The 21,923-nt window shown below is 45.8% G+C and overlaps 1 protein-coding gene across 7 annotated transcripts in view; it reads left to right on the forward strand.

Annotated features, from left to right (window-relative positions):
* Hectd4 (HECT domain E3 ubiquitin protein ligase 4) overlaps nt 1–21,923 on the forward strand; it is a 174,062-nt gene that overhangs the window by 82,762 nt on the left and 69,377 nt on the right. For 3 of the 7 annotated variants that reach the window (XM_052755237.1, XM_052755239.1, XM_052755241.1), the window contains exons 14-29: nt 1,757–1,827; nt 4,025–4,130; nt 4,953–5,073; nt 5,643–5,771; nt 7,753–7,877; nt 8,724–8,877; nt 9,284–9,384; nt 10,580–10,778; nt 12,860–13,006; nt 13,991–14,095; nt 14,891–15,054; nt 15,553–15,786; nt 17,322–17,514; nt 17,669–17,773; nt 18,845–18,933; nt 19,218–19,393. In XM_052755237.1, the coding sequence (XP_052611197.1) occupies nt 1,757–1,827; nt 4,025–4,130; nt 4,953–5,073; nt 5,643–5,771; nt 7,753–7,877; nt 8,724–8,877; nt 9,284–9,384; nt 10,580–10,778; nt 12,860–13,006; nt 13,991–14,095; nt 14,891–15,054; nt 15,553–15,786; nt 17,322–17,514; nt 17,669–17,773; nt 18,845–18,933; nt 19,218–19,393 (2,219 nt within the window). The remainder of the gene's footprint in view (nt 1–1,756; nt 1,828–4,024; nt 4,131–4,952; nt 5,074–5,642; nt 5,772–7,752; nt 7,878–8,723; nt 8,878–9,283; nt 9,385–10,579; nt 10,779–12,859; nt 13,007–13,990; nt 14,096–14,890; nt 15,055–15,552; nt 15,787–17,321; nt 17,515–17,668; nt 17,774–18,844; nt 18,934–19,217; nt 19,394–21,923) is intronic. The other 4 variants (XM_052755242.1, XM_052755243.1, XM_052755240.1 and 1 more) reach the window with 3 other exon arrangements.

Here is a 21,923-nt window from a genome sequence, read left to right on the forward strand (position 1 = left end):
AGATGGAGTTAAAAAGGACACCGACCATGTAGGTTCATGAGGTTGGCATGAGCGGTAAGCTGATATAGTGCAGGACTTAGTTGTGTTAGTCCTCGTCCACCTGCTCAAAATCCTAGTGGAAGATTTTGACTCATTGCCACCCATGAATGATGACCTGAGTCTAATCCCCAGAACTCACCACAGAAGGAAAGAACCAACTCCTCAAGGTTGTCCTCTGACCTCCAGATGTACACTGTGGCATGCACATGCCTGCCTTCACATCACACACACATGAACATATGTATAGACAAATAATAATAGTAGTAATGAGTTTTTGAAAATCTTGTTGAGCTGGGCATAGCAACACATACCTTTAATCCCAGTCCTCTAGAGGCAGAGGCAGGTGGATCTCTGTGAGTTCAAGGCCAGCTTGGTCTACATAGTGAGTTCCAAACCAACCGCACTACATAGTGAAACCCTGTCAAGAAAAGAATGGGTCCCTCTCATGGAACCAGGACCTTACTAGTTGGCTAGGTTCGCTGGCCAGCAAGCCCCAGGAGTCCTCCTCTCTGCCTCCGAGCACTGGAATCAGGTGTGTGCTCCTGTGCCTAGCTTTTCTACATGGGTGCTTGAGATGGAATTCAGTTCCTTATACTTTGATAGCTCTTTACCTAACAGGCCATCTTCTCAGCCTTCTCACTACTGAATTGATAGGCCATAGTCAGGTGAGAATTTTGTTTTGTTGCTTTGTTTATATATTTTTTGACATTTTTCTTCTGTTTTTTTCTCTTTTTGAGACTGGGGTTTTGATATAGCCCAGGCTGCCCTTGAACTTTAGATTCTCCTATCTCAGTCTCTCAATTTCTGGAGTTAGAGGCAAGGGCCTTCACGCCTAGCTAGTAATTATTGTGAATTACTTCATTAGTTTTTGAGACAGGATCTCACTAAGTTGCCCTGGCCGGCCTGGAACTCGCTGGATAGACCAGGCTGGCCTCAAATTCATTCTGTACCTCAGATGGCCTCAATATTTTTTTTAATATGTTAGTTTATTTTATTTCAAGTAACTTTCATAGAAGTAGAGTTGTAACATGATCAAATGTAGTTTAGAGGCCGTTGGAGACTTGGTTGGTTGGTCTATAAGGGTCTTCTGGCAGGAGTGAGCATAGAGGGCAGGTTTGTTTTGTTCTGTTTCTTTTCACTATGTTAATGTGTTGAGTTGCTTCCTCAACAGATCAAATGTGGTTCCAGGCAGAAACTCCTGGGGGAGGGGTAGACACTGTCCTGTCTCTGTGAGGCTTCAAATACTTGAGGCGTAGGTTCCACTCAGGCTGTGTGCTGAGCCTGCTGCACACTTGACTGTGTGCCGCAGCTCAACAGAAAGGAAAAGCCAAAAACACCCCAACCCAACAACCCAACAAAACCCTCTGATGCCATTTTTCACCCTGATCTTCCACCCTTCTCAAAAAGAGATCAGAGCCGGGTGGTGTTGATGGTGGCGCACGCCTTTAGTCCCAGCACTTGGGAGGCAGAGCCAGGCGGATCTCTGTGAGTTCGAGGCCAGCCTGGACTACCAAGTGAGTTCCAGGAAAGGCGCAAAGCTACACAGAGAAACCCTGTCTCGAAAAACCAAAAAAAAAAAAAAAAAAAAAAAGAGAGATCAGGAATTCTCTTTGTCACATATCTGGCCAGACTGACATCTCTAACAAAAATGTAAATAGTTAGAGTTTGTATTTTATGAAATGTTTTAAAAAACTTTTTGACTTTCCTGTCATTTCAGCTCTGGCTTAAATATCTTATACCCAGGTGAAACTGAAATCAATAACTTACTTAAGCTGGTCTTAACAGAAGGTGAGAATTATCCTGGAATTATCTTTGAACAACCGTGTGTGTGTATGTGTATCTGTCTGTCTGTGTATGTTACTAACAACTGAACCTAGGGCTTTGAATTTGTTAAGCATGCATTCTACCATTGGTTATATCCCAAAGCCGCGTTTTCACTTGGGAAAAATTATTTATTTATTTATATTCTGTATTTTGATTGTTTATCTGCATGCATGTTTGGACACTATATACCTACAGTCCCATGGAATGCCAGCACATGTCAGATGCCCTGAAACTCCAGTAACAGATGGTGTTGAGATGCCATGTAGGTGCTGGGAACCACTGACCCATATCTTTCTCCTGTTCCTCTCTTTTTACTTTTTAAGAGAGAGTGTCACTGGGCTGCTCTCCCAGAGGTCCTGAGTTCAATTCCCAGAATCCACATGGTGGCTCACAACCATCTATAATGAGATCTGGTGCCCTCTTATGGCCTGCGGGTATATGTGCAGGTAGAACAGTACACATAATACATAAATAAATCTTTAAAAAAGAAAGTGGCCGGGCGGTGGTGGCGCATGCCTTTAATCCCAGCACTCGGGAGGCAGAGCCAGGTGGATCTCTGTGAGTTCAAGGCCAGCCTGGGCTACGAAGTTAGTTCCAGGACAGGCACAAAGCTACACAGAGAAACCCTGTCTCGAAAAACCAAAAAAAAAGAAAGTGTATATCACTAATTTTCCAAGGATGGCCTTGAACTTTCAGTTCTCCTCCTTCAGCCTCCTGAATAGCTGGAATATGCTAATCTTTCTTGTTGTTCCCAAGGAAACAGCTGGGCACTGATACAGTGGGTTCTCGTTTTCTTCCTATTAGTCAGCATACTTGAGAAAATGTGTATTTGGGGCTGGAGAGATGGGTCAGTGGTTAAGAGCACTGGCTTGTTTCTTCAGAGGACCTGGACCATCACCTACATGGTGGCACACAGACATCAACCACTCCAGCTCCAGGAGATCTGATGCCCAATTCTAACCTGTGCCAGCACCAGGCTTGTACACAGTACACATGTATCTAGGCAAAACACATTCATGGGTGGAATGTTGGCTTACCATGCAAGAGTCCCTGGTTTCCTCCTAGTACCCAAGACAGACAACACGATGTGTTTGCACAGACACTAGCACTGCAGGTTGAAAGCAGAAGCCACAATTCAAGGATCAAGCTTTATACCTCTTCCTTTGTCCTGACTCTAGATGTTTGACACATCTAAAAATAAATGACTTCCTATTCTAGCATGGTGGTACACCTGCAATTCCAGCATGTGGGCGGTAGAAGCAGGATGGTGAGGAATTCAGTGTCATCCTCAGCCTTATAGAGAGTTCAGGGCCGTCCTGAGATATGGGAGACCCTGTCTCAAACAAATGAGAATCAAAAACAAAACCAATTTCTTCTTCTTCTTCTTCTTCTTCTTCTTCTTCTTCTTCTTCTTCTTCTTCTTCTTCTTCTTCTTCTTCTTCTCTCCTCCTCCTCCTCCTCCTCCTCCTCCTCCTCCTCCTCCTCCTCCTCCTCCTCCTCCTCCTCCTCTCTCTCTCTCTCTCTCTCTCTCTCTCTCTCATTTGTTTTTTTAAGCCCTGGCTGTCCTGGAACTTGCTCTGTAGACCAGGCTGGCTTTGAACTCAGAGATCCACCTGCCTCTGCCTCCCGAGTGCTGGGATTAAAGGCATGCACCACCAACCGCCCGACTTCTCTTGATGATTTCTAACCCAGGGTTTTTGTTTGTTTGTTTTTCATACATTTGATTGTATGTTTTAATTTAGACTAAACAGCAGCAGCAGCAGCAGATGACATGATAAAGACACTCAGCATTTAAAAGCAGCATTCACCTAAGGAAGTAGCAAAACCACTCTTTATAATCTACCAGGAAGACAGATCACACTTAATTGGATGTCCTGCCTCTAGCCGTGCCCTGGTTGTGATGCTGTTTTGCTACTGTTTGCTTGAGTCTAAACGCTGTGCTCAGTGTTGTCCTCAGTCTACTTCTTTGGAACCTTTTTTTCAAAATAACATCAGTTTTCTTTGGGTGGGAGATCCAGTTTGTGAAGATATTGTCCCAACCTTCTTAAACTTGAGCAGTCCTCCTGCCCCATCCTCCCAGATACTGAAACCACAGCCCAACGTAGATGGGTTTTCTAAGTGTTGTTACCAGGGTCATTCATGGAGTTTTGTCCTGTATCAGGAGAGAGGAACAGCGGACTCTCCCAGCTGCGAGATGTGATCCTAACCAACCTAGCTGAGCAGCTTCAGAACAACCGATTTGGCAGTGACGAGGATGATCACTACAGGTGACACCTGCTACTTCTCTGTTGCTGTGATTAACTACCACACCTGTGGGCAACTTATGGAAGAAAGGCTTTATTTGGGTTTTGCGATTTTAGAAGAAGGATAAGGGTGCATCATGATGAGTAGGCATGGCTGCAAGCAGCTGGTATCGTGGCAGAAGCAGGAAGCAGAGAGTGTGAATTAGAAGTGGCACAAGGCTTTAAATTCCCGAAGCCTGCTCCCAGTTACACACTTCCTCTAGCAAGGCTGCACCCCCTAAGACCTCTCCGAAGAGCACCAGCTCAGGACCATTTGTTCAAATGTCATAGCCTTGTGGGGTGGGGGGGTCGGCATTTTCATTCAGACCACAACACATCCACTATGTTGGTCACTGCTAGCCTTTTTTTATAAGTGATGATTTACATTTAAATGTGTTTGATCATTAACCTCCCTGTTGTAGCTAAATTGATCCTAAATTGTGGGCCCACTGTAAGATAATAAATTACGCAGTTGTCCTAAGAGTTGCAATAGCACACTTCAGTATGGTCTGCCTTTTCAGGGAAGTGTTTCAGGCTTGGGAAAGTCCTTAGCAGAAGTGATGAGTGAGGGGAACCCTATGCTTGCCCTCTGTGAAAGAAGCTGCATGTTGGAGCTAGGAGGTTATACCTTTGTTTTTCTGTTATAGTTCCTTCTAAAATACTTGAATTAGAAAGTAGGGCACCATTTTGTGGAAATCAGTTTGCTTTGTGGTGTGTCCCATTGGTTTAATGACTTGATGGCAGTAGTGAGTTAATATCTCCATTGTCCCTTAGCAAGTATACTCTTTATGTTCCCTTGTTTTAAAGACTCAATGACGAACTCTTACACTACATCCTGAAGATTGTTGTGCGAGAATCCTGTATCCTAATCACCAAGTGCCAAACCGTTTCCAAGGATGATTTCCAGAAGCTCCTTTCAACTGTGCCTGTAAGTGAGGCCTTTACTGAGGCAGTGTTGTCTCCTCTTAGGAGAGTCTGTGGGTGACTGAGCTTACCCTGGAAATGTGCTCACGGGCAAGTCCACTTGGAGCACTTTCCTAAGAAGGGGAAATAAGACAGACAGAGGCACTCTTCCCTGAGACGCCTTATGGCTGGCTGCATTTGGAGTTTTGTTTTATGTAGGAGAGTTTCCTCTCTTAATTTAGCCTGTTTCCTAACTCAGTGTGTTTTAGAGGCTGCTAGGAACCGATAAGTCCTGAAGGGTTTGGGTGGAGTCTGCTGTAGAGATGTGAGTGAGAGGCAGGGGAGAGTGTTAAGGGGTGAGAGTTGAGCCAGTCTTCAGAGTGGCCAGTGAGGGCTACATGGTGGAAGGCAAGAAGGCTAGTGTCAGCACCTGCACCGAAAGCCACGTGCCCACAGCTCCTTTGAGAAAAGTGTGTGCTCTCATCTCTGTGCTTCCTCTTTTTGTTTCTCTTGTGGAGATCTTATAAAAACGTGAGGGTACACGAGCCCTTTCAGCTGCAGGGAGGTCACTTAATGTCCTTATTTGTGTTAAAGGCTGCATCTTCCTGCCTGCGCTATCTGATGGCAGTTCAGAATCACCTTCTCAGTAACACTATTTTGATTAAGCCTGATGAGAATGATGACAGTGACAGCTCCTTGCAGGGAGAGACATTGAAGGTACAGGTAAACACAAGCTCTATTTCAACGACGCTTCCTCCACAGTTGCTGAATTTCTGTGTATATGACGTCAGAGTTGACGGCGTTGTTCATATTCTGTGGTCAGAGGGTTGAGGCCACTCATGTCATAGGTCTTTGTCATTGCCAGTGCTCACACACCATGTTTGTGACACTCTCATAATGTGTTATCATGTGCTCCTGGTGGTCTCTTCGTGCCTTTGCTCCTTTCTGTTTGGTGAGAATGGTACCGTTTGGCACCCACAATGATCTCACTGCACTTTAAGGTCAACTTGAGAGGATTGCATTCTAACCACTTCCAATGTTTGTATGCCTTTAGAGTCCTTTTATTTAAACAACTTAAGATAAGTTTTGATCTTTGAATAATTTCTAACCATATAGTTCATTTCATTTTGTTACTATTTCTAAACGAGCATCTGTGTAAACGCATTCTTTTGTTTGCTTATGACAATATGGCACTGCACAGATGTTTTTATAGCATTGGTTGTTGTAATTCTTTGAGTTTGAGGCCAGCTTGGTCTACATAGTGAGTTCCAGACCCACCAGGACTACATGGTAAGACCCTTATTGAAAACAAAACAAAAAACAAAATTTTTTTAATTAAAATATCCAAAGCCTGGTGTGGTCATAGATGCCTGTAATCCCAGTACTCCAGAGGTGGAAGCAGGAGCAGTGGAGCTAGAGTTCACCATCTGGTACGCAACGAGTTCAGAGCTAGTCTGGGTTACACAAGACCCTGTATCACACAAAATACAGTGAAAAGTCATCAGAGAAAGTGGTATGAACTCTATGACTTGACCACCCTGAAAATTTCACTAAGGAAGCCATAGAATGATGGTGTGCCCTCCGTTCTCCCTCCTTTATGTACCTGAGCCTTGGAATTCAGGCATCTGCTAGCTGGTGTTAATGAATCAATCTTATTCCATGACCAGGTTGTAGACAGACAGGCATGCTTGAGTTGTTTTAATTGCCAGTCTTGTTTATTTAACTTGCCTGGTCTCTGTTTCCTTATTAGTACAGTGGTGATGCCGTTTCCCTGTGCGATGACGGCAGTGTTGTTGACAGGGCTGTGGTCCCCATACTGTGCTGTCGTGTGGTGTGTGGTCAGTGATGCGCTCTCATATCACAGTTCCAGCTAGGAATTCCTGTCTTTTAATGATGCCTTAATTCTGTACAACAAACCCAAGAAGGGCCAGGATACTTTCTACTGGAAAGTATTAAGAATTTTATAGATTCTTAATTAAACACTATAGAGACGTAGAAAGACTCTTGGCAAGGGCAGGATGGGCTATGTGGTATAGCATCTCCAAGTAGAAACAAGACGCAGATACCATGTAGAGAGTTAGTTCACTGGTATTTTTGTCAGAAAATAGCTGTGAACTGAACTGTTCTGTACCATTGCCTTGTGTTTCCTAACAGTTTGCATTCCCAGACAGTCTGTCCTGTTCTGTCATGTTCAGTAGCCCATAGCTGCTGCTGCTTTAACTGGGCTTTTCAACTTGCTGCATTTTAAGTGTGCTGGGCTTAGACATTAGGACAAGGCCACTTGTCCTGTTTCAGCATGCTCTGGTTTGTCGCATTTTACTCACTGCCTGTACATGTGCTTTTTAATGTTGTGTTTTCTCTTTAGCTGTGCTCATACCACCCAAGGCAGTCCTCCACCCGGACAGTGTCTGGGCCTCCAGGAGCGCTCTTGTGCTGGATGGGACGGGAGCTAGGCCTTGCTGCTAGACACACAGTGCCATCCCTGTGAAATACTGCATATTTCTAGCTGCACTCCAGACTCTGGCCTCCCAAGCCAAATTCCTACCTGCCACCCAAGAGGAGCTCACTGCATTGGGCTTCTTCTGGCCACGTCATTTCATCTGGAAATGTGTTGTTAAATAATCACATCGTGTCATGTTGTCATTGTGAGCGTGCATTGTTCGTCACTAGGCTGGCAACTAACCTTATGGTCTCTTTTGCCTAGGAGTTAAAGGCCAGTATTTTGGCTCTTGCCACCCAGATCCTGACTGGATGTGATGAAGTACTGGAGATGCTGCAGCAGGTCACCACTGCCCTCATAAACAGTGACATAGCTGACCGAGAGCAAAGGTGAGCGTGGGCATTGGCAGCTGCAGCTTATCAGATGGGACTTTCAGAAAGGACCAGCTCGTGCACAAGCGTGCTTGTGAGAAGGGCTGAAATGATGCTGTAGTGGCAAGGGTAGTCATACTCTTTAACATGCTTTTAGGTGAGCCTGAGCCTGTGCTTGCCCTGTGAGCTAGTATTAGCAGGTTCTGTTGCACAGCCTGGCTGCCTCTGACACTGCCATTATCCTCCAGCTGGCCTGGCTTCCTTTTCTTTTCTTTCTCTTTTTTTTTTTTTTTAAGATTTTTTTTTATTTATTTGTGGGATAAATAGAGTTACAGAGATTGACAGTGATAATGTTTGTACATTATTCTAACCCTGAAATGTATGCTTCAAAATGGTTAGGATAATAAATTGTATTTTAGGTGTATTTTGCCAGCATTAAAGTTATTAAAACAAATCTGCCTGCTTCTGAACTGCACATGAGCCTCAGTTGCTATTCCAGGAGTGGAGGTCTTGGACTGGCAGCTGGCAAATCCACTTTGTAGCCCTTCATCCCTCCTTTCAGAGTCTCGGCACAGTACAGAGCCAGCAGACCGGAGGCCAGAGGCCTGGAAGGTCCCTGAGTACTTACAGAAGTCACAGCATTTCAGGACCTGTTTATGAAGTGCTATGAGGGCCCAGAGATGTATGACCTGGGCTGAAAAGCATTCTTCTTCCCTTCTCCCTCAGAGATGGGCGTTTGGGAAGTTTAATGGAATTGACTGGTTTAAAGAGATGTGTTTGAGGGAATTCTTGGGCATGGGGTGTGATGGTTGCTCTTCTCCAGGCATGAACTTGCTTAGGCTGTGTGCTTTCCTGAACTTGTAGGTTAAAAGGCTTGGAACAAGTGACCAAGGCCACTATGCTTGGTCACCTTCTCCCAGTGTTGCTGACCTCCCTGATGCACCCCAATCTGCAGACCTTGACCATGGCCGACGCCCTGATGCCTCAGCTGGTGCAACTGGTGCTCTATACCAGCCAGGTGGGCCTCACCCCTGACATAATTTCTGCACAGCTCCCTTTGCCACAGAGGGCATGCTAACCTAGAAAACTTCCAAGTCCTCAACAACAACCACGCATGCTAGGGGACAGATTTTATATGTTTGTGTGACATAATGAGTGGCTGGGGCCCAGCAAGTGTTGATTGCTGACCTACTGTAAAAGTGCTAATATGCAGCATTGGACAGCCTGCTTCACATCTAGTGTCCTGAGTCCCCTCGCCAGCTGGAGTAAAGCACTCTGTGTGTGTGTGGGAGGGAGGGGGGGCCTCACTAGTGGGCGTGTCCGAGAGAAAGAGGACAGCCAGGACTGTAAGGCTGCAAGTGTGACTTCTAAGTCCATGTTGGAAGCCACCCCAGTTAAGACACTCAAATGGTTTTGTGTTTCAGACAGCCTTGCTGCTTAAAACCCAGTGTCCGGTTTTTGCCGAGGTGGGCTGTTCCCCGTGTGGCGCCTCAGACCCGAAGTGCAGGCTATTCCCTGATGAGAGGTAACATATGCCCGAGTCTCCCTTTCTTTCTTCTGGTGAAAGCCTGTACTCCGTTTACAACAGTCCCTTTTAGCTAGGATTAGCTAATTGGGAAATAAGATACTTCAGGGCCAGAGTTTCACAGGCAGCTATAGATGCTTTAAATTTACAGAGACAAATGAAACTGCATTCCCTATAAGAGAAGAGGAACATTCAGAATTGATTCAAAACTCTCATAGTAGTAGACATACAAGAAACATTGAATTTGGTAGATTTATTATTATTACTATTATTATTTCGTGTGTGTGTGTGTGTGTGTGTGTGTGTGTGTGTGTGTGTGTGTGTGTGTGTGTGTGTGTTAGTTTTTGTTATTGTTTTGTTTTTAGACAGGGTCTTACTATATAGTCTTAGATGGCCTGACTCTCACTGTGCAGACAAGATTGGTTTCAAACTCACAGATGTCTGCCTTCCTCTGCCTCCTGAGCGCTAGATTTGAAGGTGTGTGTCGCCACACCCAGCTTGTTTTTAAGGGGGCAAGGGTTCAAGTGATCCTCCCATCCCAGCCTTTTATGGGAGAAACTTCCCTGTGTGGTTGGCTATTTTCCTTCCTTCTCTCCCTCCCAACCCCCTCTGTCTTTTGAGACATTCTCCTGTGTCCCAGGCTGCCTAAAAATTCCCTGTGTAGTTCAGGCTGTCCTTGAACGCCTGACCCTGCAGTATGTGCCTCCTCGGTGCTGGGCCTGACTTTTTACTGAGCGCTGAGTGGCTGCTGTCAGCACAGCTCTGCAGCGAAGCTGACTGAAGCAAGGGAAGGTGCTTCCTGCTCCACAAGGCTGGAGACTTGTGGAGTTGCTGCAGTTTCACAGGCACTGAGGCTGTGGGGTTGGGAAAAGTGCCCATCTTCAACCCACCCCCAGGAACTTCTAAGGAGAGTTGTGAAGGTCTCCTTGAAATTCGAGTGTGAATGCATGCGCAGTGCTCTAAGCTTGTGTGAGAAGTAATGGAGTGCCTTCGTCAGAAGACAAAATACTTGAGCATAGAGCATTTTCAATACTTTCCATTGCTACTCAGTACTTACGTGGTAGGGTGCTGGCATACTGTGTGCTGTGGGAACCTCGAACCGTTTCTTCAGCTGTGGTCTGCAGGTCATGCCTGTTTTTGTTTTCATTTTGTTCTCCGTGTTAAGCTGCACCACTTTCTCTTTCTTGGGTTTTAGAATGCTAGAAGAAAAGGAAGAGCCAGGCTTTCTCACTGGCTTAAAGATCCCTGCCCCGTGGGCTGCTGGGAAGACCGTGGAAACAGTACACCCTGTCAGAGACAACTATAAGTTTAAAGAGACTGTTCATATCCCAGGAGCTCGCTGCCTGTATCTACGATTTGATAGCAGATGCTCGTCGCAATACGACTATGACAAAGTAAGCAGGAATGGGTTGTCTCTGCTGCCTCAACTTAGCTGCTTCTTCTTTTCCTTTGTGCTGGCTGCCGTTCTTGACTGATTTCTGCCTGTAGGTCCCTTGCAGGAGACTCCCCTCAGATAGTGCTTTGGAGGGTAGTAACTGAGGGAGTTGAAGAGCCACAGCTCTGTGTCTGAGAGCAGGACTATTAGGGCATGTAGACACTGTCTCTGTACGTGCCCATGAGCTTGGACAGAGGACTTCCTGTGACTCTGCCGCCTCCGCCTTCCCTCTTGAGAGTCATGTAAATGTGTGATGGCTGTTCATCTGAAAAGGTCTCAATGCCCAGTGCTTCTCACGTGTCCTCTGGAAGAAGGTGGCTTTTAGAAGTTCAGATGCGCCTGAGTCTGGCTTGTGTTTTCTTCTTTGTCATTAACTCAGGCACCTGCAGATTTTGAGGAGCTGGTGGCTTAATGGCCATTTTGAAAAGGCAGGATTTTCTTCTGTTGCTGTTGAACTCGTGAGGAAAGGCTAATGAAGGAACACACAGAGTAGACTGCACATTCTGTCTTCATATCACTGGTCAGCTACTTGTCACCTCTGCCCTTTGTGAACAGAGGAAGGGCAAATGGTCTTATTCCATCTTGGGAGACTTTTAGGGTAAAGGTAAAGAAAGAACTTAGCCACATCTGCCTTGAGATGGTGAGACACATGACCAAGAGATGTGAAACCCTCCTCCTAGTTAGATGTTAGGAGAGTCAAGAGTCCCAGATGTATGGAGGAGTTGAAAATGTGTCCTCAAAACTCACCTCTGCCTGCAGCTAAGATGCTCTGTGGAGCCTGACTCTAGCTCGCCTGTCTCCTCCGTTCAGGTGTTGTGTCTGCAGTGCTCATGCGCAAACAGAAGTTACCACATTCGTTGGTATCATTCGTTTCTCCTTTACAAATGATCGATTGCATCTTCTAGTGTGTACTGACTAGTGCCTACCCTATACATAGAACTACGTTCATAAGGAAGTCTACTGCGTAGACAAACGTATTTACTCTTCTCATGGTCCCTGGCTGCTGTCAGCAGGAGGTCTAAAGAGTATGAGCTCACTAGCTGACCAACAACCAGGTTAAAGACACAGCTTTCACAGCCGAGCTGAGCTGCCAGCTATGGTAGAGTGGACTGTAGCCCTCAGGCTTGGTACTTATGGAAGCCAGAGCTCTGTTTCCTCTGGATGTACTTGAATGCCAAGTGAGCTGTCTCTCTCTTCCTTTTATGTTAGAAAAGCAATCAGTGAGGGCCAGAGGGCTCAGTAGATGAGGCTGGTGCAGCAGAAGCCTAATGACTTTGCATAGACCCCCAAACCCACGCACTGGTGGGAGCAGGGCACTAATTTCACGGAGTTGTCCTCTGACCTTCCCATGTGAGCTGTGGCACACATGCCGCATGCACACATATCATGCGGACACACTTTAATAATAAAAAGCATCAGCCAATTGGATATAAATGGGCAATAGGAAAATAGTATTAACAAATGAAAATTGTCTCTACAAGCAGCAGCCACCTTCCTGGCCCATAATTGTGTCATTTCTTTTTATGCCATTAAGCAGCATTCTAAGAATGTGTGGCTTGTTTTCACTTTGTTGCATTTTTTAATAGTTATTTATTTATTGATTTTTTTTTTTGGTGCTTTTATTTTGTATTAGGTATTAGAACCTGACTATATTAGCTCACTTTGTTAATTGTGGGGAGGAATTAAGGGGCCAGACTGCACCTTTTGTTGATGAGTTCAGATAACTATGATGAAAATAGCTATTTGAGAAATGCACATGCACAATAGCCAAGTGTAACTATTGAAGCCTTCATGTCTCAGTGATAATAGAGATTTGAAAATATAAGAAATATGCCTGGCAATTTTAGTCATTATTTTTCTTTGGCTGTCTTGTAAATACCAACAGCTGATTGCCTCCAAACTTGTATCAGTTAGACCTTAAATATGAGGATCTATTAGTTATATTATAATGATACCAGTGTCTGGTTATAAATGTGTTTTTTTACAAATATTTTTGCAGCCTCTTTATTTGTAGATGTTGTTTTTGTTTTTCTTTTACAGTCTAACAGTCTATTTTCTGTTTTGAAGTTGGTGATATACGCGGGGCCTAACACAAACAGTAGGAAGGTTGCTGAGTATGGAGGCAACACTCTGGGATATGGCAGCCGTAGTGTCTTAGGAACTGGTTGGCCGAAGGACTTGGTGAAGGTATGGTATCAAGTCACAACCTCTTTCTAGAAAAGAAAGGTGACCATAGGTTCTTCATGGGCCAAGGACTAACTGTAACCCCAGAGAGCATTTGCCGTGAGGACTCTAGTTAGTTAGGGTGGGTCCAGATTGCTAGGCCTACTACCTTCCCACTTGTATTCAGAATTACCCTCCTTTTGCCTGTAGGACATCAGACCCTTGTCCATGCTAGAGCTTGAATCCATCCACAGGGTTCTTTGTGGCCAGCAGTTGTCATAGCTAGTTCTTCCCTTGGGGTCTGGGATGCCAGTCCTCCCAGAGTCCTGCTCTGGGTGTGGACAGTAGGATGTGGCTATTTAAAAGTTTTGAGTTAATGTTTTCAAATGAATTTGGCCTTTGAAGAAAAAGAACAATCAGTTCTCAAACTGATATGACTAGGGTCATGCTTTATAATCTGGGCCTTTGAGCTACTCACTACTGTGTGCCCAGAGCACAAACAGGGATCAGAAGCCCACTAACCCCAAATATACTTAGCATATTTCCTGAGCTTGTATGTTGCACACACAGTTAACCTGTTGCACACTTTAATTAGTGCAATCCGCCCGGATGTCTGGGTGAGCTAAATCTTGATCTGCTGCTCTTTGCCCTCCTCATTGACACAAGCGAGGCTGGAAAGAGACAAGGAGAGAGAACAGAGCACAGGCAGATCTCTGTGAGTTCGAGGCCAGCCTGGTTTACATAGTGAGTTCCAGGATAGCCAGGGCTGCATAGAGAGACCCTATCTCAAAATTTAAAAATAAATAAATAAATAAAGTAAATCTCTAAGCCAGAGATTTGGTGGTAAACTCCTGTGATCCAGGTCTCTAGAAACTGAGACAGGAGGATCATGAATTCAAAGTGAGACCTTATCTCAAAAAGAAAAAAGAAAGTCAATCTCTGAAATACATTGCTCTCTTGGAAATTGTTTGTCTTTCTTAAAGTTAATTTTCCCCCTTAAATCTTAAGGTTGAAGGCGATACAGTCACCTTCTCCTTTGAGATGAGAAGTGGCCGTGAGCACAACACTCCTGACAAAGCCATGTGGGGCTTTGCTTGCACAGTTCGCGCTCAGGTACTGACCCTAACTCTGTCCTGTGTGCCTTGGTGACATAGATCATATTTGCCCTGGAAACGGCAGAATATGAGGCACCCTTTCATCTGTCTCTTCACTAACAAATGGAAACCTAGCAAGAGTGAGTGGAATGGAATGAAAGGAGCTGGACCTAAAGTCAGTTCAGCAGCACAGAAACCCGTGGCTAGGACTCTTGGAAGCCTGGAGAGGTGACCTGGCTCTAGCATGTTCCCGCAGGGCAAAGGCAGCTGGAACACTCAGTTGACATAAGCATTTGGATTCTGGGTTAGGAGTGGGACTTCCCCTCAGGTTAGACTATAGACTTGGAGGTTACTAGAGCTTGACCCAGCACAGAGCCTCTCAGGCCGAGGAGCTGCCAGCTAGCATGTGCCCCCTGTGAGGCAGGGCTTTCTGTCCTCTGTTTATCAAGCAGAAGGGCTGCTACCCAGGAGGCAGGCAGGATTTCCCTGTAACTTCAGTGCACTCACTGAAAGAATAACAGTCTGCACTATGGAGGCGTAACCGAGAGCAAGCAGCCTAGCTTCCTGCGCGTGGTTTGTGGTGTTTCTAATGAGAAGTCCGACTAGCTGTTCACTTCCCAAAACCATGCTGAGACCTCATTCAGTGGTCACACCAGCACCACCCTTGTTCCTGGTGTTGGGTACTGCACCTGGTGCTGCTCTGTGAAACCCAGTGGGGATGGTCCAGTGTGGTGCAGTGTGGTGCAGTGCAGCTTGCAGTGCTCTGCCAGTGCCCACTGACCTGTGTGTGTGCTTTGCCCCGTCTGCATTGTAGGAGTCCTCGGAGGATGTCTCGGGAGGCTTGCCCTTCCTGGTAGACCTGGCCTTAGGTCTGTCTGTGTTAGCTTGTTCCATGTTAAGAATCCTGTACAACGGACCAGAGATTACCAAAGAAGAGGAAGCCTGTCAGGAGCTATTGCGGTCCAAACTTTTACAAAGGTAACAAAGTCTGCATGACTTGGAGAGACTTTTGCCCACAAACAGAAATAGACTTCATGTGGGAAGCTGCATGGTGTCTTAGTATTTGAGGAATGGGACGAAAATGATACCTCCCGCTTCTCAGCCTTACTCTAATTTTCCTTGGAACTGCATAAGTTTTCTCCAGTTCAAACACTGTACCGTTGAAGGATGCCCCAAAGGGAGGGTAGATGTGTGATGAGCAAATCAGACACGGTGGGGGTGTAACCATGTGATGCTTTCAGCTTTTACTGTGGGGCCCCAGGGTTTCCTAAGGACGTGTTAGAAGGGATGTTGATTCCCAAGAAAACAAGAGCACTTCCACAGAGTGCTCGGGTTAGCCTTTGGAGAAGGTTTGCTGAGTCCACACTGCACACATCATGTGAGCTAGCTGTCTTGTGTCTGACGTAGCTGCAGCCACTCAGCTAGCTTTCCAGTGACCTTAGAAGAGCAGTGAAGAGCTCGTTCCTCTCTCCCCAGGTGCCAATGGCAGGTGGAGGCCAACGGTGTCATCTCCCCTGCGCTCACTCCAAGTCCCTCTCCACTGCCTCTGACCATAGAAGAAGACAGAGAATTTACCTACCCCTCGGACGTCCTGGTACCTCCTGTTGGGAACTACTTTGACCTGCCTCGGATCAGACTGCCTCCAGGGATCATGATAAAGCTCAGGGAAATTTCTGGGCGTGCACGACCTCAGTTTAGACCAAGTATAAAGTATGTTCAGACAGTGGGGAGGCCATGTTTCATTTCATGTCTAGCTAGTGACCCTTGAACTTTTAAGTTTACGCAGTGAAAGAGTGCTTTCCTATCGTGTATAACCTCTGGGTTTGAGCCCCAGCACCATAAAAAATTAGTTCAATTGTACAAAAACCTATGTTTAGTCAGTGGACATGAGCAGAATATTTAGTGAGCCAACCAGGTAGCATTGAGCCATGGCAGTTCTCGTGTGGCCCTCCAGCCACAGCCAAGCAGCCCTGGCAATGTTGGCATGCAGCCCCTCTTCCCACGTGTTGAAACTGAGGGTCCTAATAGTGGGGCTCTTAGCTGGGTCTTAACGAGTTTCCCATGGAATTCCAATGCCTGTAAAACTTGGCGAGCTCTAGCTTTTCCTCTGACAGTTTGACCTTCCACCTGACCTCAGCCTCTACTTTTGATTTCCGTGCAATCTGGGAACACTTTCCTTGTGCTTCCCAGCAAAGAGACAGACTCCAAGTCTGAGAGTCACAGACGTGCTTGTGCTGAAGTCATCTTCACGAGCACACGATGGCACATGGGTGGAGGTCAGAGGACAGCTTGCAGGAGCTGCTTCTCTCCTTCCACCGTGCATGTCCTGGGGACCAAACTCAGGTTCTTAGATGTGGCAACAAGTCCCTTTCCCACTGAGCCCTCTCAGATCATCCATAAACAGTATTCTGTACAACCTGGTATACACATGCACTGTACACCATAGCCTCGGTACTATATGAAGTCATATCAGAAGAGGAATCGTGCCATGGCTCTATTTTTTGTGTATGTGGGAGTGCATGCACCATGGTTGAGTACACAGAGGCCAGAGAAGGGACACACCCTGCTCTATGACTCCCAGCCGCATGCTCTTACGGAAGGAAGCTCAGCGGTTGGCATTGCTGGCAGCGCATCAGGACCTGCCTGTCTCTCCACCCAGCACTGAGACTGCAGCCGTGTGCTGCCTCGCCTGGCTTTGGGTTTTGTTTTTTCTTTCTTTTTGAGACAGGGTTTCTCTGTGTAGCCCTGGCTGTCCTGGAACTCACTCTGTAGACCAGGCTGGCCTTGAACTCAGAGATCCGCCTGCCTCTGCCTCCCAAGTGCTGAAATTAAAAGCGTGTATCATCACTGCCCAGCTCTCATCTGACTTTTATGGGTCTGCCAAGAACTGGCACTCATGTATCTAATCCAGTGACCAGCTCCTCAGCTTCCAGAATGTCTGGTCAAGAGCTTTAGACCTATTCCAGCTGTACTATGACTCTAGCTCAAAATATACAAGTCTTACTAAGGGAGATACCTTTAATTTTGATTTTCAGCTTCATCAGCCAGTGTCGGTTTTATCAGCTACTACACTAAGCTGATTGCTAGCACACAGCGTCTGCTGGGCAACCATCTCTTCCTCTTGTGTAACACAAGGACTGTGGTGACCAGTGTTTGAGTCAAAGCCTATGATTTCTAGCCTGTTGCTTATGGTGCTGCTAAATTAAGTGTACCATATATCTGACTGGTTCCCATTGTCACGACAGAGAAGTGATTCAGCCCGATGTCATGGAGGAAATGGTGGTGTCCTGCGTTATTAAACACTTGAACTTGGTTGATGCACTGCAGTCCCTGATCAATTTCCAGTATCAGGAAGAACATGCTGAGGAATATGATTTATTGTGTAAAATTATGGGAGAGACCTTTAAAAAACTCAATGCCATGGAGAGACAGCTGCAGGTAAGTGAAAAGGGTGGTGTGTATCAACTGTTGAAAACAGTTTCTTTCATGGCAAGTGAAAGAACTTTTCAGAGCTGTTAGCCCAAATTCCAAGCTTATAGATTGTCCCTGCTTTTGTCTCGCATCTATGTGTCGTTGTTTTCTACCCTCCTAGAGCGTGGCCGAACTGGAACAGAAGTGGCAAAGTGAGGTTGAGGATGCCGTGCAGGGCAAGCTGGAGAACAACATGCCTTTCTTCTATGACTACCATTTTAACGAGGTGAGTGCAGTGTGAGAGTCCCCACTGGGGTACGCTGTTTAGAGAGCAAAGGTGCCCTATGTGCTCATGCGCTCATGCATGCAGAGAAAGTAGTGTTCCTTCCAGAACCTTGTATACTGTGTGACACACCCATTCTCTAAATGGTTAAATGAAAGTAGCTAGGAGGACATGTTAGCATACAAGTACTTGATTTTAAGCTGGTTGATAGCTTTGTCAGAAGGCTAAAGAAATTACCATTATTAGGCTGGTGAGATTCTCAGTGGGTTGAGGTGCTTATCACCAAGCCTAGTAAGTAACCTGAGTTCCAGCCCTGAGAACAGTGTGATAGGAGGACTTGTCCTCTAACCTCCACACAGGCACGGTGGCACATGTGTGCGCACACGCATGCATGCACACACACACACACACACACACACACACATACACACACACATACAGTAATAAATAATCAAATAAGTAAATAGAGGGAAAAGTTACTACCATTATTATCAAATTTTGCTTTCAAACTTTAAAAATCAAAAGAAAAATTAAAAAATACAGTTTGAGTTGGAAATCCCCAGAAAATAGACCACGCAAATTTTAAACTTTATCCTATCAAATAAAACTATATAATTTCAACATTCAAGAAGTCAAGGTAGGAAGATTGTGAGTTTAGTGTCAGTCTGCACTACAAATCGAGACACTGTATCTGAAGAGTTAGGTCCAAGGCTCTAGCCCCTCACGATAGAGCACTTGCTCGGCTCTGGTTTCATTCCTGCAGTGTGGAAAGTGCAAACAATCAGCTGGGCGGTGGTGGCGCACGCCTTTAATCCCAGCACTCAGGAGGATCTCTGTGAGTTCGAGGCCAGCCTGGGCTACAGAGCAAGATCCAGGATAGGCTCCAAAACTACACAGAGGACCCCTGTCTCGAAAACCGAACAAAAACAAAAGCAGGGCTCACTTGTACAGGAGCAGAGCGCACAAACCGAAGGTGGTGGTTGGTCCCAATTGCTGTCTCTGATAACAAATGTATAGTAAGCTTGGTTCTTGCAGGTCATGCATACCATCCTTTCTTGATTTTTCCTTCTTTAGAACAAAATGAAAGAACTAGAACTTTTGTGTTCAATGAAGGAAGTCTCCTTTGATGGAAATGATCTTGAAAACATGGTCCTCTCCCTGAGGTTAGTGACGTTACTCACTCTCAAGCTGGCTCCTTACCTTGGTGCTCAGGATACTGCAAGTTTTTCAGTGTTGTGTGTTCATCAGATACTCAGAGTTACTTACTGGTAAGTCCACAGCTCTGGTTGAACACTCAGGAGGTAGCACAGGCATTTGAAAACCGTTGGACGAAGAAGGGCAGATGAGCAGTGTTCATTCACTAGGTGACTGCTTAGCTGTCCTCGTCCTGAACGCTGAGTGGGCTGAGCTGGAGAACAACTAAACCCACCTCAGTCTCTCTCTCTAGGGAGAAGTTCCTCCAAGAAGTGAATTCCCTCACTCAGAAGCCCTCTCACCCCCTGGCCAAAACGAAGACGCTGGTGAAGAGCCTGATGAACCGAGCCGAGCTGCTGCTGCATGTCACCATTGCAGCCCAGTCAGGCCTCACCAGGAGCATCTCAGGGACACCGGCAGAGACGCCTGGTACTGCTCCAGGCTCTTCATAAATAGACATCAACTATTGTTAACGAATCCACTCCTGGGTTTCCTAGAACAACAGAAAAGGAAATGGAAACCTTTTCCTTCTTGCCTCTCATTTTCTTTAGTCTCTTAAGACTTTAATCCCTATGGAGTCATCTTGAATGGATCCCCTTTGGCTTTGAAGGTTCCTCCTGGAGCCTCTGAGGAGTGCAATGGCATGTGTTTGCATAAGCAGTGCTCCCGTGCTCCCTGTTTTAAGTTCATGGTTTTCGTAGTTACACGTGCAATTATATTTCGTAGTAACAGAAGCATTTATGTAATCAGCATTGTGAGTCTCATAGTGTGCCAGTCTCCTCACTCCCTCTCCCCTCTCCCTTCTCTCTCTCTCTCCTCTCCCTTCTCTCTCTTCTCTCTTCTCTCTTCTCTCTTCTCTCTCTCTCTCTTCTCTCTTCTCTCTTCTCTCTTCTCTCTTCTCTCTCTCTCTCTCTCTCTCTCTCTCTCTCTCTCTCTCTCTCTCTCTCTCTCTCTCTCTCTCTCTCTCTCTCTCTCCTAGACAGAGTGACAGTTTTATAGACCAGGCTGGCCTCGAACTCACAGAGATCCACCTGCCTCTGCTTCCCAAGTGCTGGGATCACAGGTGTGCTCCATCACCACCCAGCTCAGTCTTTTTTCTTTACTCAAAGCTGGGTTTGCATTGTATAGGACCTTCTGGCAGGACTTGCCATAAATTGATTATTACTGGAAATACCCAGATCACAGTTTTTTTTTTTAATTTTTTATTTTTATTTTGCAATACAATTCAGTTCTACATATCAGCCACGGATTCCCTTGTTCTCCCCCCCTCCGGCCCCTCTCACCTTCCCCCCAGCCCACCCCCCATTCCCACCTCCTCCAGGGCAAAGCCTCCCCCGAGGACTGAGATCAACCTGGTAGACTCAGTCCAGGTAGGTCCAGTCCCCTCCTCCCAGGCCGAGCCAAGCGATCCTGCATAGGCCCCAGGTTTCAAACAGTCGACTCATGCAATGAGCACAGGACCCGGATCACAGTTTTTTAAAAGTTTTTTAAATTTTTATTTTTTTTAAAGATTTATTTATTATGTACACAGTGTTCTGCCTGCATGTATGCCTGCAGGCCAGAAGAGGGCACCAGATCTCATTATAGATAGTTGTGAGCCACCATGTGGGTGCTGGGAATTGAACTCAGAACCTCTGGAAGAGCAGCCAGTGCTCTTAACCGCTGAGCCATCTCTCTAGCCCCCTAAATTATTATTTTTTTTAACAATTATTTTATGTGTATGAGTGCTTTACCAGAATGTATGTCTGTGTCTCGTGCTGGCAGTCTAGAAGAGGGCACTGGATCCCCTGGACCTGGAGTTTCAAATAGTTGTAAGCCACCATGTGGGTGCTGGGCACCAGCCCAGGTCTTCTGGAGGAACAGAAAGTACTCTTAAGCTCTGAGCCATCTCTCCAGGCTTCTCTTCCAGGTCACATTTTAATTCTTAGTTTGTAAATGTGTCTTCCAGGGAAATCAGTGAGTTACCAACATGGTCCGCTACGTGCATCCCTGGCCTAAACCACCTTTGTTGAATTAGAGCCACGTATTTTTAATGGAAACTTCAGACACTCCTTGAAGTTGATTACACTCTCCAGGGGGCTCGCAGTCATAGGTAGCAGGCTGGGAGCACCTGAGAGACAGGTTTATCATATTTTAGATTTAAGCTGTCTACCCTTAAGATGTGAAGGGACTTCTCCCTACAATTTTGTCTTGTTTTGTTTCAGTTTTTTCCTTTTCATCTGTGTGTATGGGGGACATGTGTGCTTGCGCCTTCAGAGGCCCAAGGTTACGGTTACCCTTAGCGGCTCTTCCACCTTGTTCCTTGGGACAGAGCCTCTGGCTCAAACCCAGAGCTCACCCATACGGCTAGTCTTTCTTGCTAGCCAGCTTACTCTGGGGCCACCATACTCACCTGGCATTTACATGGGTTCTGGGGCTCTGAACATTGGTCCTCAGGCTGCTAGGGCAAGCTCTTTAATGTTTGAGCCATCTCCCCAGCCCCTCAATCTATTTATGTTTAATTTTTTTAAATAAAACAACTTGGGGCTGGTGAGGTGGCTCAGCAGTTAAGAGCACTGGCTGCTCTTCCAGAGGACCTGGGTTCAATTCCCAGCACCCACATGGCAGGTCACAACTGTAACTCCAGTTTCAGTGGATCTAACAACCTTACACAGACATATATGCAGGCCAAATATCAATACACATTATAAATAAATAAATAAATAAATAAATAAATAAATAAATAAATGTTACTTTTAAAAAATTTTAAAAGTAAAATAAAATAACTATGGGACTAGAGAGATGGCTCAGTTGTTAAGAAAGCTTCCTACTCTTGCAGAAGACCCTGTTTCAGTCTTCAGCACCCATGACAGGAGGCTCACAACCACCCGTGACTCTATCTTCAAGAGATTGGATACCCTCCTTTGGCCTCCATAGAAACTGGCACTCATATGTGTGCACACGCATACACACACACATA

Source organism: Peromyscus californicus, unplaced genomic scaffold, assembly GCF_007827085.1.
Source record: "Peromyscus californicus insignis strain IS unplaced genomic scaffold, ASM782708v3 Scaffold_2__1_contigs__length_46816999, whole genome shotgun sequence".
Lineage (NCBI taxonomy): Eukaryota > Metazoa > Chordata > Mammalia > Rodentia > Cricetidae > Peromyscus > Peromyscus californicus.